The sequence below is a fragment of the Dermochelys coriacea genome, chromosome 2, assembly GCF_009764565.3.
Source record: "Dermochelys coriacea isolate rDerCor1 chromosome 2, rDerCor1.pri.v4, whole genome shotgun sequence".
Classification (NCBI taxonomy): Eukaryota; Metazoa; Chordata; order Testudines; family Dermochelyidae; genus Dermochelys; species Dermochelys coriacea.
Window position 1 is genome coordinate 40,501,397 of NC_050069.1, and position 16,857 is coordinate 40,518,253.

General features: G+C 35.6%; 1 protein-coding gene across 17 annotated transcripts in view; it reads right to left on the bottom strand.

Annotated features, from left to right (window-relative positions):
* Positions 1-16,857, bottom strand: part of VPS13B (vacuolar protein sorting 13 homolog B) — a 921,736-nt gene that overhangs the window by 603,784 nt on the left and 301,095 nt on the right. Inside the window, exon 18 of one of the 17 annotated variants that reach the window (XM_043507543.1) lies at positions 7,372-8,074. The exons of 15 other annotated variants lie outside the window; for them this stretch is intronic. In XM_043507543.1, coding sequence (XP_043363478.1) covers positions 7,959-8,074 — 116 coding nt within the window. In that variant the 3' untranslated portion in view covers positions 7,372-7,958. Of the gene's footprint in view, positions 1-7,371; positions 8,075-16,857 lie in introns of those variants that run through there. One more of the 17 variants, XM_043507545.1, reaches the window with a different exon arrangement.

Below are 16,857 nucleotides of genomic sequence, written 5' to 3' on the forward strand. Positions count from 1 at the left end.
CTGGCCTCCACTATCTATGGCTTCCCACAGAATATAGACTCAAGTTCAAGACCTCAATCCTTATCTTCAAGTTGCTCCATGGCCTGGCCTCAGAATATCTAAACAATCATCTTTAAACTCTGGGATGAAAACTGCGTTTGACAACTCCGCTGCTCAGGCACAATGAAATTACCATAAAGAGAGAGTGCTAGTCTATGCAGGACGCAATGTTTCTTGGGGACTGGCCTAAGACAGCTGACTGAACTCCTACAGGAGCCCATCACAAACTTCACCACCTTTTGAGCCTACTGCATGGCACACGTTTTCGACCTTGCCTTCTCACACACACATATAGCACCACGTACATTTAAAAAACAAAAACAAAACAAAACACTACACAGCAATCACAATTCTCCCCCAGGGAAGAGAATGAAAGAAAATGAACCACGTCACAGATGTTGGAGCTTGTCTAAACTACCACTTAAGTCGATGTAAGCTATGTCACTCAGGGATGTGAAAAAAACAGCCCCCTGAGCAATATAACTTACATTGACTTAAAGAGGTGTCTTCACTATACTATGTCAGCGGTAGACGCTCTCCCACCGACATACCTTCCGCCTCTCATTGAGGTGGAGTAATACATCGACAGGAGAGTGCTCTCCCATCGACATAGTACTACATCAATGCAGCTGCATTGATGAAGCAATGCCGAAGTAGTGCGGTAGTGAAGACAAGCCCTAGGTCATACTGCTCAATGCACTGCTGGAATGTGCTCAGATACTACAGTGATAAGGACAGTGCAAGAACCTGAATAGAATATAATAAGAGCAGTGGAAAGTAGTAGTTAACGAATGACTAAGACCAAAATTAAGGTGAGCAAATTTTCAATGAAATGGTTAGTAGCAACTATTTTGAGCATGACAGGGAAAGAACCAGAGAAGATGGAACTGTCGATACAAGGGATGACAGCTGATCTTATAAGGAAAAAAAAAAGGCTGGAAGTGGATTCAGAGTTGCAAACATATAAAGAATAGAAACAGACAGCTGCCCTGAAAATAACAAGAGGATCAGATATATTTTCAATCTCCTAAAGCAGCAGTTCTCAAACTATGGGTCGATATCCTAAAATGGGCCATGACCCCATTGTAATGGGGTCATCAGGTCTGGCATTAGACTTGCTGAGGCCCAGGGCCAAAGCCCGAGCCCCAGGGCCCAGGGACGAAGCCTAAGTTTAAGCCCTACTGCCTGGGGCCAAAGCCCAAGCGCTTCAGCTCTGGGTGACAGACCTCGGGTTTTGGCTTTGGTCCTCATCCCCAGGGCGGTGGGGCTCACGCAGGCTCAGGCTTCAAGTCCCCCACTCCTGGAGTCATATAGGCTTTTTTGTTGTCAGAAGGGGGTCACAGTGCAGTGAAGTTTGAGAACTCCTGTTCTAAAGGAAAGACAAAGTAAATTTTACTACTTAAAATAATAATCTGGAACAAGGATAAAGAGTCACTAGTTTCTTCAGTGAAGCATGACAGGAAACTATGTCTCTGAACTCTAGGTAGAGAATGGACAGACAGTGGACTTCCAAGGTTTTTTTTATAGAAATCCAAGAAGCACTTTCTTCTCTCCACATGCCAGCAGATAGAATTGAGTTTATTGAAGTTATTTGTGTGCCACATTATGTGGGAAAAGGGGAATTGGTAGAAACTCAGATGAGAGCAAAGTGATCCAGAATCAAGAAATGGACAGTGTAATAGGTACGAACTGACAATAGACGAATGAAACATGGCCATTAGTAAAATCAAGGATCAAGAGAAAAGACTCACTGAGTGCTACAGGAGATGCAAAGGATAAGGGTCGGGGAGAGGAGATACAAACTAATACAGAAATGTTCACTAATGGCAGGATCAGAAAAAGTAAGGGAGAGATATTTAAGGTGTATAGAGGTTAATGGTATGAAAATGTAAAAGATCATTACTTTCTTACCTTTATGAGGTAAAGGAAGCTAGAAGCAAGGTATCAGAGTGGCTGTCACCAGAGATATTGATAGTTAAGTGACTATTACAGTAGAAAAGGTCTATTGTCATCATGAAACCAGAGAAACTATGGCTGTAAAGCTGTTAAGTCAAGAACTTCCATGCTGAAGAAGATGTAAGAACGGTAATGATGTATTTGAAGTGTTAGTGTACATTGAGACGAAAACAAATCCAAATTTGCCAACAACAGGCTTGCCTTTTATAAGTCTAGAAAAGAGAACTGTTCAAACTGAATGAAATGGGAAAAGATACTTCAAGAAAAATGAAGAGGTCAGAGCATGAATTCTGAGTCTCAGGCAAAGACACCAATTAGTCATCAAGGTGCTCGTGTAAGAATAGGCTGGACATTAAAAACAGCAGGTATAGTGGCAGAATAAGTGGAGGTGGGGACCCAATGGGAAGCATCAATAGGGATATATACTACACTGTGCTGTGGCAATGCAGGTTGCTGTTGAAAACAGTCACTGGATGGGAAATGGGACAAGTGGAAGAACAACAGTGATTGGGATAGGAGCCTGAGGGAATGAAAAGGTAACAAGTGATATGGATTACATGTGAAAAGGTTGAGCAGTTATTTATCAATATTATTTAAAAGTAACCATGGTTCTCTCTTGGGAACTAATGGCTGTTTAAACACGAAAACAAAACAAAAAAACAAATAATACTTGAATCTGAACCTTCACTCCTAACCTTCTGTAGCCCGGGAGGCCACAATTTCACCACATCAAAAGATGTCTTATTTCTAATTTCAGTAGCATTCTAATCCACTCAAATTATCTTGTGTACATCTAAAAATTTGTTTTCAGTTAAAAATCACAGAATTCTCCCTAATAATTTAAATATGAATAGTTTAAGTTAAACTTAAAAACAGAGTGTTCTAATTTTAGTGGAAAAAAGAGTAAGAAATGTTTTTATTTATCCCCAAAATATTCTGTATCATTATGAGTAGTTAAAATAAACAGTACCTTTAGCATCTGGAGTGGCAGTTTCTTACACCAGAAGGATACTAACCTTTAATCCCTGAAACCATTAAAGGGATGTTGTAGGAATATTTTTAGACTCTTTTTATCTGGTCAAAGCACTGGAAGTTGAGTTGTGTCAGTATAAACCAATCATTTCACCAGCAGATTTATATTTCTTTAAAGCCTCATATAAAAAGCACCTGCTTAAAGTGAGTAATGGAGTTTTATATTCATTGCACTTAGGAACAGCGTATGTAACCTATTCCGTTTTCCTCCCTTGTGGAATGTATTTCAGCTTATACTGCACAGCACATTACCAATGTGTATAAAGACTCTCTGATCAGCAATTTGGACTGCAGACAGCAACCTGCATGAATGCATTTTTTTCCCTAAATACAGTATCCACTTGATTCACCAAGACAAATTAAAACCATCCTTTACAAGACGGTGATCTCACTTTCACATTGAATATATACAGCACATATATGTGTACATTATGTATATGTATAAAGTATACTATCACACCTACAGAATACAAAAAAAATTTACCCTGCACAACTAAATGAAAAAAGACATGCTAGCAGCATAATAAAAAAAGGGAAATAATTTTATGTTAGGCTTCACTGTCTGAATAATGTCAATTCTCTTTAATTATGATTACTTGTTAATTCACAAGATGTTAAAAATCTCTCTAATTTGATATGGATTAAAAGAAAAATCCTCTATGTATATTTAAAAAAATTAAACTACAAAGAAAATCATATATATTCTTCTAATATGGCATAAAAGGAAGTTAGAAGACCTGCTTTATTTCAAATAATTCCTCTGTCAAAGATTCAATAAACCTTATTACCTAAAATGTGTCAAAAATATGATGGATTTCAAGGACACTTTGGAATTTGCATTTAAGAAAGAAAAACACTAGGTATAATAAAACACAAGCCTCTACAGTGCCTTAAATTTCTCAGCTATCAAGAAATGTCATATTCTTCATTTCAATCTCAGCATAACTCTCCCTAAAGGATTATTCATTAATATATATTCATTAACATGTACATTTAAATTTAAAAAACAGACATTCTAACAGTTCAGAAGTATTTATTCCACTCTAAGAATATCATCATTGGATTGCAGTAAGTACTATATGCCTAACTTTACGATAGGATGAACATATTACATTTTACTACAATGTACCTTTATAACATTTGACTGGAAAAGTTGTAATTTGTGAGAGGAAGAGTCCAAAATCAATTATACACATGTAGCAATTTTGTATCATTAACCAAAACTCAACAAGTATTAAATACTTTTTATAAAGCAAGGAAAATATCTTAGCCTCAATTTCTTAAAAAATTATCATGGTAACTATGATTCTTTAGTATAAATAAAGTTGTTGATATATAATTCTGTGAAAATTGTTGAAAGCATCTTCAGAAAACTACTGTCTTCCTCATGGTAGAAAGTTAGGCTGTGGACCTTTTTCCATCTACAAATCTCTAAGCTGATAAACTTTGCCAAAACAAGTTGAACCAAACATAGTATTACCTGTCAATATTAGTCTACGTAACTACTTACTCACTAAACTAAACAGGAAGAAGGGGTATATTACATTAGCTTGATGAGTACCTCTTGGAAGACTAATAAGAAGTTGTGAGGTCAATGGAAGTTTATATAGATCATGAGAAATGGAAGGATTAGGCCTTCTGTGTTACTACACAGTACACCTAACACTCGTGATCAGGAAAGCAAGCATAAAGTGGTATCTCTGGCAAATTTTTAAATGTGTACTGTAATTAGGTTAGTGTTGCAGTTAATTTCTTTATAATACTTCCAAAATCTTTTGATGTTCTTAGTTTTTTAGTAAAGTAAAACTATAAATCTAGCAAGTAATATCTTGTAACATTTGAAGCACTGGAATGACAAAGTTCAAATGAAATCCTTATACATCTTTGCAGCATGTCAGCAAAAAATCTGCAGAAGTATTCTGGTAGAACTGCTGACACAACAAATGCAAATTCTAAAAATCTGTAAACTGGGAAACATACATTTTTCTTGCTTTTCTTTTTACCACTGAAAAGACACCAAAATTTTAATGTAAAGATTTAGTACTATGAACTTATGCTTATTCCAATATTATTTCTTTTGGCAATTAGAAATCTTTACTATAATGTTAAATGTGTACTGACATATCTTTATAACTTACAAAGAAGTATTTTATAACTTTGCTTAATTTGTAAGGAGGCAGCCTAGATGAATGCCAATTGTATCCTTTTCTACAGAAGGATACAAACTTGTTTGTGATCTGTTTTTCTCTTTCAACTTATCTGTAGTTTCTCTGTAGATTTATAATGTTCATTGTTTCCAATTTTAACAAATCACCTAATGGCAGAAAGGAAAACATGTTAACCTTGGAATTATTTGCAGTTGTAGAAATCCCTTTTGTCTGGCTTATGCAAGGCCTGCAATCTGTTTTAAACACAGATTGTCTGTCTTTCGTCTGACAGCCACCAAGCTGCACAAATTACTTTCTGCCTGTTCACCTGTTTGCAGCTGCGTCTGTAAGCTAAGGATTCTGTAGTTTGACTTGAACAACCACTCCAGGATTGATGACATGTGCTGCTGATAAACTGAGCAATTTGAAGAAATTACTGGCTAAAGTTATGGAAAGACATCTGTGCATGAGCTGAGAACTAGAAGCCTTCAATTGTGTGTTTGTAACCTGCAGTGGCGGCAGCACTGTTTGAAGTGATATCCTTCTATAAGAGAGCTGGCCTTGACACTAAATAACCAGGCCATCTTTGCAACATAATCTCTCACATGAGTAATAAAGAGTTCGGTCCTTCTGGTCTTATAATTTTGGTTTAGTCATTTCTTTGAAAAGTACTTTGTAAATAAGGGTATATAACAATAATTAAGATTTCTTATATCCCATATAGCAGAAGTAATCTCTTTTGAAGTTTTTGTCTTCCAGTTTGACTTGTGCTTCTCAATTGTTTCTCAGTTTTCTCTATTATATAGCTCTGCTCTCAGCAGTTATAATATCTAGTACAAAGTTTCCTTTGAGCTGGACGGTCATAAGAGCATGTTTAGAATCATAGAATCATAGAATATCAGGGTTGGAAGGGACCCCAGAAGGTCATCTAGTCCAACCCCCTGCTCAAAGCAGGACCAAGTCCCAGTTAATTTATTTCAACATTACGCTATTGGTCAGCCAATTGGAGATGATCATCATCTCTTCAGCTAAATTCTGCCCTAAAATCCCTGAGATTTGTTCCTAAACTCTCTAAATTAAAAACAAAATGCTATATTTCTGAATCAGGATAAGATTTGTCACTTACTGTCTATGTCTGTTGACAAATTTAACAATATTTTTGTTAAATATTCTTTTTCACAACACAAAAGGTGAAAATCATATTCTACGTCATGTTGTATAAACAGAAAACATTGTTTATTTAGGCAGGAAATATGCTAGCCAGCTTACCTTCTATAAATATTGTTTTACAGTTATAATAAATATGGTCTGATGCCATGCTTTTTTATGATCTAGACACAGATCCTGCAAACACTTGCACACATGCCTAACTTTGGGGCACTACTCATACAAAGGTTAAAACATGCACTTAAGACTTTCCAGGATCAGTGTCTTAGCTTCTTTTGTCCGTTTTATATGTTATTTATCTACTTTTGTCCCATTTACGACAAAAAGGTGAGCACTGACAACAAAATGTCTAAGTTGTACATCTGCCTTTGGGAAAAGAAAAATTTCTAAGATCTGTGGACAAAATTCAATCTAGTATACACAGATGTACCTCCCATTTTTAATAGGACCTGTGCCCATTTCACTACGGTGTATTTGTTTGTACACTTCTAGATAAATGTGTTTCAAATGTATAATTTGACAGGAGGACACCCAAAAGCAAAACTTTGCATGCCTTCAAACAGTCAGTGGTTTGGAGTAAACAGCAATTTTTCAAAAACACAAGCATAAAAAGAATTTGATACGTCATAGACAAAACAGCATATTTTGGGGATAGAGGGAAACAAATCTGAAACTGAAGACAGTGTGTGGGTGTTCAGAAATATGAGGGTGTATTAGAAACACACAGACAAACTATATGCCTCAATAAAAATTACTACTTTTTATATGTTTTTAAAGCATTAAAAATAAATGTTACATGGAAAAACAGATTATAAATTCATCATTTCATCTACCTTTTCTTCTTTACTATTGGCCCCAATCCTGTTCCTATTGAAAGTATGGTCAATGACTTTAGTGGTAACAGAATAGAGCCCTAAATCTGTACTACCTTTTATTTATTTTAGCAAATAAATGAACTTCACTATTTCTATTTCCCACACATTTGGAAAAATTCTTACATTTAAAAAAAGTATTTCTTTACAATGCTAAAAATGTTCAATCTCTGTTTTATTTGATAAAAATTTCAGTCTGCTATAAATTAAACACACTTGAAAATAGGAAAGCAAAGCTTTCAAGTTAAGTAGCTGTATAAATTTGGTTTTAACATTTCAGAACCCATAAACTGGATTAAACACAGAGCTAAACTGATCTATAGGAAAAAAGGATATTCAGCATACTTTATGCGCACACAATAAATCAAGTCATTATTTATACTCAAGTGTACATCACTAATAAAAAAATCCTTAGATTCTATAGTACAACACATACGTAAATAAACGCAGTCAGTTTGCTTGAACTCACAATATGAATAGAAAAGTATTTTTAATGTCAGCTTTTATTTTAAAAGAGCTAAGTCGTGAGAACATTCTTATATACCACTTCATAACTCTGACACCAAGTATGTATAAAAAGATTAGCCTTTATTTGGTATAAAATCAGTTGGCAGTTTTACATCTGTGCAATGCAACATAAATACCCCAGCTGGCATCTCAAGCTCACACACATATGGACTTCAAAACAGAAACTTCCTTATTTGCAGCACTGCCAGGGTAATTTTGTATACTCTGCATACTACAGCTATTTGTCAGGCCCCTGCAGGTGTGCACTGCACATAAACACACAGCTGTAGTCTAGCAAGCCAAGTGTTCCATCAAACACATAAAGGGAGACCTCAGCAGCTGGATTAGTCATCCCTGCAACAGGTCCAGAGAGAACAATATGGGTTAGTATTTTTGGAAAAGCATGGATGGTAAATTTATGATTGTGCTGGCCTTACCAAATAACTGCTGGATTGTGTCATTTTAATGCAATGTCTACTTATTAAAGTTTTTGTTAAAATGGCTGGAACAGACTGAATATTTTTTAGTTTTTAATATAAACAATAAGGTAGTTTATGTATAAAATAGTTTATTATGTGCAAAATGTTAAAAGGTTTTCATAGTAGTGGTTGGTTTTTGACAGATGTTACCATTATTTGCATTGGCAATAACAGACAAATCACTGGAATCAATTACAGTTAGTATATCATAAAACTTCCTGCTAGTTATATATTATATTTTGTCACATTTATTGTAATTACATAACATTTTTCTATCTGTATTTGTTTAGCTCCAAGATGAACTGCTTAACTCAGGTGAATTCTCTATTATATGTATACCTGATGAAACGGACAATATAGAGTAAATCTGCTTTATTTTTTATAATTCTGATAATCTTGTTTATTTTTAATAGTATCATGTCAGCATTAAAATGTAATAGGAGAGATTTCTCCTGTCAAAACCACATTTGGAAGACACATGCTTAGCTCTTCTCAGTCAGATAAGTGTTAAAATAACTTTATTGATGCAGAGAAAACAATGTCTTAAAGAATTATTTTGTTCGAGTCTCTACTAAAAAAACCTGGTGACATTTTTATAAGTTAAAGGCAATAGAGTAAAGGAAAACAATCAACTGAACAGCTAATGACTCTGTGCAAACTTCCAGCATATTTCTCCACAATGTTCGAACTACAGTATCTGTCATAGGTAATTTCACTGACTTGTAAGGATGACAAAATGCAAAAGCTATCTACAAAACTGAGCAGATACTAAATCTTAGTTTTCCATTAATAAATGAAAAACATATCCTTTAATGTTATTTGTCAATGGTGCTTACGTTGAAATAGCAGGGAATTCGCACAAAAATAAAATACCTTACCAGTAAGCAGAATTTTCTAAAGGCAGCATAGTTACACTAATTTTAGTAAAAAGAAAAGGAGTACTTGTGGCACCTTAGAGACTAACAAATTTGAGCATAAACTTTCGTGAGCTACAGCTTACTTCATCGGATGCATTCACTGAATCCGATGAAGTGAGCTGTAGCTCACGAAAGCTTATGCTCTAATAAATTTGTTAGTCTCTAAGGTGCCACAAGTACTCCTTTTCTTTTTGCGAATACAGACTAACACGGCTGCTACTCTGAAACCTGTCACTAATTTTAGTAACAATGTCTGCCAATTTGGGGGGAAGGGGCGGGGAAATTCAGCACATAAGACTTTTACCATGAGACAGTCATTAGGCCAGTTATGCACATGTTTGGAGGAGTGGACTCCCACATTTTCTTCCAGAAGAGACCAGTTTTTGACAGCATACATAGACAACGTAACATAGACCCCATTTCAAAACTCTGCCAGGTCCTCCAGCTGAGAAAGCCATTTCATGACTGGCAGCTCCCATTGGCCTAGAACAGCGAACCACAGCCACTGGGAGCCGCGATCGGCCGAACCTGCGGATATGGCAGGTAAACAAACCAGCCTGGCCTACCAGGGGCTTTCCCTGCACTAGCAGCGGAACAAGTTTGGGAACCACTGGACTAGCTTCAGCTTTCTGCTACTGGATGGTGTTATATCTTTGTCTGCTGGACTGAAGAGCCCATTATAAAATATTTGTTCCCCATGTAGATACTTAGACACTATGATCAAATCATCCCTTAACTTTCTCTTTATTAAAATAAATAGATTGAGCTCTTATCACCATAAGACATTGAACTCCAATCATTATCACGGTTCTTCTCTGAACTCTCTCCAATTTATCAACATCCTTCTTGAACTCGCAAAGACCAGAACTGGACAAAGTATTCAAACGCCAAATATATAGGTAATATAACCTCTCTACTCTTACTCAAGATTCCCATTTATGCCTGCAAGGAATACATTAACTCTTTCACCCACAGTGCCATACTAAGAGCTCATGGTCAGCTGATTATCCACCATTATCCCCAAATCCTTTTTAGAGTCACTGAATCCCAGGATAGAGTCCTCCATCTTCTATGTATGGCCTACCATCTTTGTTCCTAGAAGAACACATTTATATTTAGCTATATTAAAACACATATTGTGTGTTTGCACCCATCTTACTAAGCAATCAAGATTCTTCTGTATCAGCAACCTGACCTCTTCATTTCTTACCACTCCCCCAATCTTTGTATTGCCTGTAAACTTTACCAGTGATGATTTTATGTTTTCTTCCAGGTCGTTGATAAAAATTTTAAGCAGAGTACTCCAGAAACAGAACACTGCGGAATCCCTCTAGAAACATACCCACTTGATTACAATACCCCATTTATCATTTATTTTGAGACCTATCACTTAACCAATTTTTAATCCATTTAATATGTGGCATGTTTAAAACTAGGGCTGTCAAGCGATTAAAAAATGTAATCGTGATTAATCGCATTGTTAAACAATAATAGAATAAATATTTCAAATTAAATATTTTTAGCTGTTTTCTACATTTTCAAATATATTGATTTCAATTACAACAGAATATAAAGTGTACAGTGCTCACTTTCTATTTATTTTAATACAAATATTTGCACTGTAAAAAACAAAAGAAATAGTATATTTCAATTCACCTAATACAAGTACTGTGGTGCAAGCTCTTTATCATGAAAGTTGAAATTACAAATGTTGAATTATGTAAAAAACCCCCTACATTCAAAAATAAAACAATGTAAAACTTTATTGCCTACAAATCCACTCAGTACTACTTCTGCCAATTGCTCAGACAAACAAGTTTGGTTACATCTGCAGGAGATAATAGTGCCCGCTTCTTGTTTACAATGTCACCTGGAAGTGAGAACAGGCATTTGCATGGCACTGTTGTAACTAGCGTGAAAAGATATTTACATACCAGATGTCCCTTCATGCTTCAATCACCATTCCAGAGACTATGCATCCATGCTGAAGATTGGTTCTGCTCGATAACAATCCAAAGCAGAGCGGACCGATGCACGTTCATTTTTATCATCTGGCTCAGATGCCACCAGCAGAAGGTTGATTTTTTTTTTTGGTGGTTTCCCTTCTGTAGTTTCCGCATTAGAGTGTTGCTCTTTTCAGACTTCTGAAAGCATGCTCCACACCTCACCCCTCTCAGATTTTGGAAGGCCTTGGCTCAAGTGCTGTAGCTATCTTTAGAAATATCACATTGGTACCTTCTTTGCATTTTGTCAGATCTGCAGTGGAAGTGTTCTTAAAATGAACAACATGTGCTGGGTCATCATCCAAGACTGCTATAACATGAACTATATGGCAGAATGCGCGGAAAACAGACAGGGAACATATAATTTTCCTCCAAGGAGTTCAGTCACAAATTTAATTAATGCACTATTTTTTTTAACGAACATCAGCAGCATGAAAGCATGTCCTCTGGAATGGTGACTGAAGCATGAAGGGGCATACGAATGTTTAGCATATCTGGCATGTAAATACCTTTCAACGTCGGCTATAAAAGTGCCATGCGAATGCCTGTTCTCACTTTCAGGTGACACTGTAAATAAGAAGCAGGCAGCAGTATCTCCTATAAACGTAAACAAACTTGTTAGTCTTAGTGATTGGCTGAACAAGAAGTAGGACTGAGTGGACTTGAAGGCGCTAAAGTTTTACATTGTTTTGTTTTTGAGTGTAGTTATGTAACAAAAAAATCTACATTTGTAAGTTACACTTTCATGATCAAGACTGCACTACAGTACTTGTATGAGGTGATTTGAAAAATGCTATTTCTTTTGTTTATCATTTTTAAAGTGCAAATATTTGTAATAAAAATAATATAAATTGAGCATTGTACACTTTGTATTCTGTGTTGTAATAGAAATCAATATATTTGAAAATGTACAAAAACATCCAAAAATATTTAATAAATTTCAATTGGTATTCTATTGTTTAACAGTGCAATTAATCGCGATTAATTTTTTTAATTGCAGTTAATATTTGAGTTAATCGCATGAGTTAACTGCAATTAATCGACAACCCTATTATTAACGCTATATTTCAAGCAGGAAATCTAGAAGACAATCTATGGGTGTGATCTATAACCAGTGAGCAATTAAGGGGGATAAGGACATTGCAGAGAAGCTGACTGATGCTTTGGATCAATCTTCATCCCTGTAACATCAAGCCTGCCCCCACTCTTTTCAGATAAATTAAGGTGAGATATTCCAAAAAACAGAGGCATCAAAAGAGAGGATATTGGAACAAATGGATAATTTAAAGGGCAAAATCACAGGATTAGATTGTAAACATCCAGCAGTTCTGAAGGAATTTAAGAATGATGTAATTGAGCTGCTACCAAAAATATGCATTCTTTCATTAAAATGTTCTATGTTTTTAAAATATCACTTTGATTTTCATAGGAATTACAGATAAGTAAACACTACTTCAGGGCCAGACAAATTAGTTGAAATCATAATACTAAATAGGACTGCAACACATTAAAATGTCCATGATACCATAAGGCCAAAACAACATGGCTTCCATAAAAGAAAATTGTGCTATTCTAATCTACTAGAAATTCTTTAATCAGAGTTAATAAAATGTATTTGAACTTTCAAAAGGCCTCTGAAAAAGTCTTTCGCAAAATGCTACTGAAGATAGTAAGCCACCAGGTGACAAGGTAAATACTATCACAGATCAAAAAATTGCCTATGTAGCATAAAAGAGTAGAGATAAATTGTTAATTTTCGAACTATTAGCAGCTGTGTCCCCCAAATTTCAATACAGGTGTTTAGTATAACAACAACCTGGGAATGTGGGAGAACAAGTGAGGTAGCAACACTTTCAGAGGAACCAAATTGTATAGTCCAGATAAGAGAAAACATTGAAGAACTTCAGAGGTTCCTAAATGAGTGACCTATTCTTTCTCACCTGAGTCTGTGGCCTCAGACAATCTGGCGTGTCCAGTTGTAGGGATATTTTGGTAAAAAAAGACAGTTAAATGACTTTTTCCTAGGAGGCACAGTAGTGTAGCAGACTAGGCATAGGCCTAAATGCCAAGAGACTTGGGTTCTAATCTTGGGTTTGGAACTGATTTGCTGTGTGATTGAAGTCAAGTCACAATCTCTCTCTGTCCCTGTTTCCCCAAAGGAAAAATGGAGGCTATCACACAGGGGAGAATTTATGTTTTGAAAGTGCTTTGAAAAGTACTACATAAATAAATCTCCACACACCTTAACTATGGAGCCACTATAGTTCTTCCAGTATTACATAGATATTCTAATTTGTACACAGAGAAACCTATAGACGAGATTGTCCTTCTAAGGCTCCTGTTTTAAGAAAATGATACAAATTATCCCCAAAGGTAAAGAGTACAATTCCATCTTTGTCAGAAAGCTACTTGTGAAAGATTTCCAGAGGTGCTAAGACACTGTAGCTCCTAGAGAAGTCAATGAGAGTTCAGAGGATCTCAGCACCTTTAAAAAAAAATCAGACTACTTATTTAGTTGCCTTACTTTAGATACCCAAGTTTGAAAATGTTAGCCCTAATATATATTTACCTCTTTACATCTCTCTATATAAATCAATCCCTATCCATCTTTTAATGAGAGTGATGGACCCATGCCATCAAGTTTAGATCTGATCTTCCACAAAGTCCAGGGTTATTCAGATCCAATCTTTATGAAAGGTTAGCTATTTCAATACCATTCAAAATAGTTAAGAAAGGAGAGACATGACCACATTATAAAGATCTGCGCAGTCTATTGTGAGTGTCACCTCACTTTGTTTCTAACAAGCGAGTAGAGCTAGGAGAGACCCAACAAGGCCTTGTTGCCCGAATGAAACATTATGAGAAGTATTCTTTCTCAGGAGGAAACTGCATTGAAGATGATGAAAGGAACATGTCTGAACATGCAGGATCTTCAGATTGGTAAATTTAGGGTTACCAACCTAAGTTTACCAATCTGAAGATCCTGCATGTTCAGACATGTTCATTTCATCATATTCCTTTCTTAAGGACTGCCTGTCTTCCTTCTGGACTATTCTTGAATCCTCATGTTTGAGCAAAAAATATAGTTGTTACTCCATGGTACTATCATTTTAGATGCAATTATGATGAAAAATAAATAGTTGAAATAGGCAGATCTTCCTTTTACAATTTCACCTTTAAAGTAGCACTGAGTGTCAGTGAATGCAATGAGTAATACTCAATGAGCAGTCTGGTAATAATAATTAAATAACTGCATTGACTTATTTTGTTTAGGAGAATCCATCTTCAACATACAGGATTCTGAAGACTATCCACCTTTAAGATCACCATCATTTTCTATAGTTTCAGAGTTATCTGCCAATGATAGTGTTTCAGTCACATCATGTATGTTACATAGCCACAGTATATCACCTGTAGCAAAAAGAAAAAAAATCTCCATCATCCAGAAACAACCATAGATAAGTTTGTGATAAGAACCAGCAGATTACAAAAAGAGGTAATTGATGAAAAAATTGCCCGGTTTGTTTATGCAACAAACTCTCCTTTCTGTATGATTGAGAACCCACACTTCATTAACATGGTTCAGTCATTAAGACCAGGATACAGTCCACCCAACAGAGCAGATGTTGCAGGCAAACTGCTGGATAAAGTGTATGAAAGAGAAATTGAGCACTGTGCAAAAGGTTTAGAGGGTGAAATTGTTATCCTGAGTCTTGATGGGTGGAGCAATGTCTACAATGATCCTGTTGTATGTGCTTGTGTGACAACAGAAGAAGGGAATGTCTTCCTTACAGAAACAGTTGATACATCAGAAAATTCACACACAGCAGAATACTTACAAAAAGCAGCAGTATAACAAACGGTGAAAAAGATTTCAAATGTCTAGACATTTTACCGCAATTGCTCTGAAAAAAGTGGGAGGAACCACGCTAACTCTCCCCCAAGACGTGTGATGGAACTCGGTAGTGGACTGTTTTGAGCACTATATCAAGAACTGGCCTACTCTGATGACAGTTTGTGAACAAAATCGTGAAAAAATAGATGGCACTTTCACAGCCAAAGTTCTCAACATTGGGCTTAAGAGAAATGTTGAACACATGGTGAGTACCCTGAAGCCTATTTCTGTAGGCTTGAACAAAGATCTTGAACAAAATGCAGGGAAATTGCTGTTTTATTGATGACAATAAAATATTGTTTTATTTTGATCTTAAAAAGAGAACTATGCAATGACAGAGTTAAATTACAAGCATTAAAAAATGAATGGGACAAGCACTATCTCCAGCTCATTTTCTTGCAAATATTCTCAATACTCGGTACCAGGGTCAAACTTTAACTGATGAAGAAGAGGAGTTGGCTATGACATAGACATAATCATTATGTCTATCATTATGCCAGTAATCATCCCTCCATAATGACAATTATAATGAACTTCAGAGCTAAGGATGAACCATTCAAAAATTATATGTTTGCCGATGATGTTTTAAAGAAAGTCACACCAGTGAACTAATGGAGTCACTTAAGCACTTGCATTCAGAGACTGTTGAAGTGATAATCTCACTTTTAACAGCAGTAGCTTCTTCTGCCTCTTTAGAAATATTATTTTCTTCCTTTGGACTAATTCATTCCAAATTGAAAAATCGTTCGGGACCTGAAAATGCAGGAAAGTTTGTTTTTCTTTTCTAGATTATGAACAAACAGGAAAATGAAGGTGAAGACGACTGAGTGAGCTGCAGAAGCCAGTATTTTAAAGTTTCTCGTGTTAACCTGGCTGCATAGTTGATTTAATTTTTGTGGGTTTTTTTTTTAATATTTCATTTAACTATTTTAGTTAAAAACAATTTTAACAAAAATAAACCTGATTTTTAAAAACTTGAATCTTTAACTAAATTAAAAAATTCATATAATATTTTAACAAAACAAGCATATGTTTGCTGTTGAAGAAAAAAATCCAGAATACATAATGTTGTTTTAGTTAAATAAAACAATTTAAATGTCTGTGTGGTGATGTTCTCCTTCTAATACAGCATGGCAAGAAAATCCTCCAACTATTAATGATTAACCTGTTGAATTGGAGATAGTTCACCTCCCAATGACTTCATAAATATCTGCTTCAATTGCCTTTGGCAAACGAAATAACCAATCAATCATTCATTTTCTGATATAGCTGTAAAACTAATCTGAAAAGTTTTCAAAATAAATCACTTTAAAATGTATAGTGTGTACCTTCTAAAAATGAAACCTACATCTACCTCTGACTTGTGAAGACTATGTATTAAGGTTATAACAACTAACAAGAAAGCACTTTTATGTAGAAATCCATGATTAAATCAAGTCTTCCTGATTTAAATCAAAGTGATTTAAATCAAATCTATCCTGCTTGCAGAGCCCAGCAGAACTAATTATATTTTGAAACATCTGTAGTATCTACTGTAAATGGAACAGTTTAGGAGAATACCACTATTTCCTCCCACCACCACCGCTTCAAGCCCTTGCTCCACAGTTTTCATTGGCCCCATCTCTGTTAGTCACTGTTGCTTCATTTTATTGACTGTCTTCCAGGTTTGAAACATCTTTCTAGTACATAGGTGCTCCATTCCCAAACAGAACACAGCATTCTAGGTATTGTCTTGTGATGGGGTGTTAATCCCACACTAGTATGGAAAGAGTTAATGTGGCTCAGAGGGGGTTAAGTAACCTGATAAGCCTCACCTAAGGGAGAGTTAGGTTTGACATGCAAT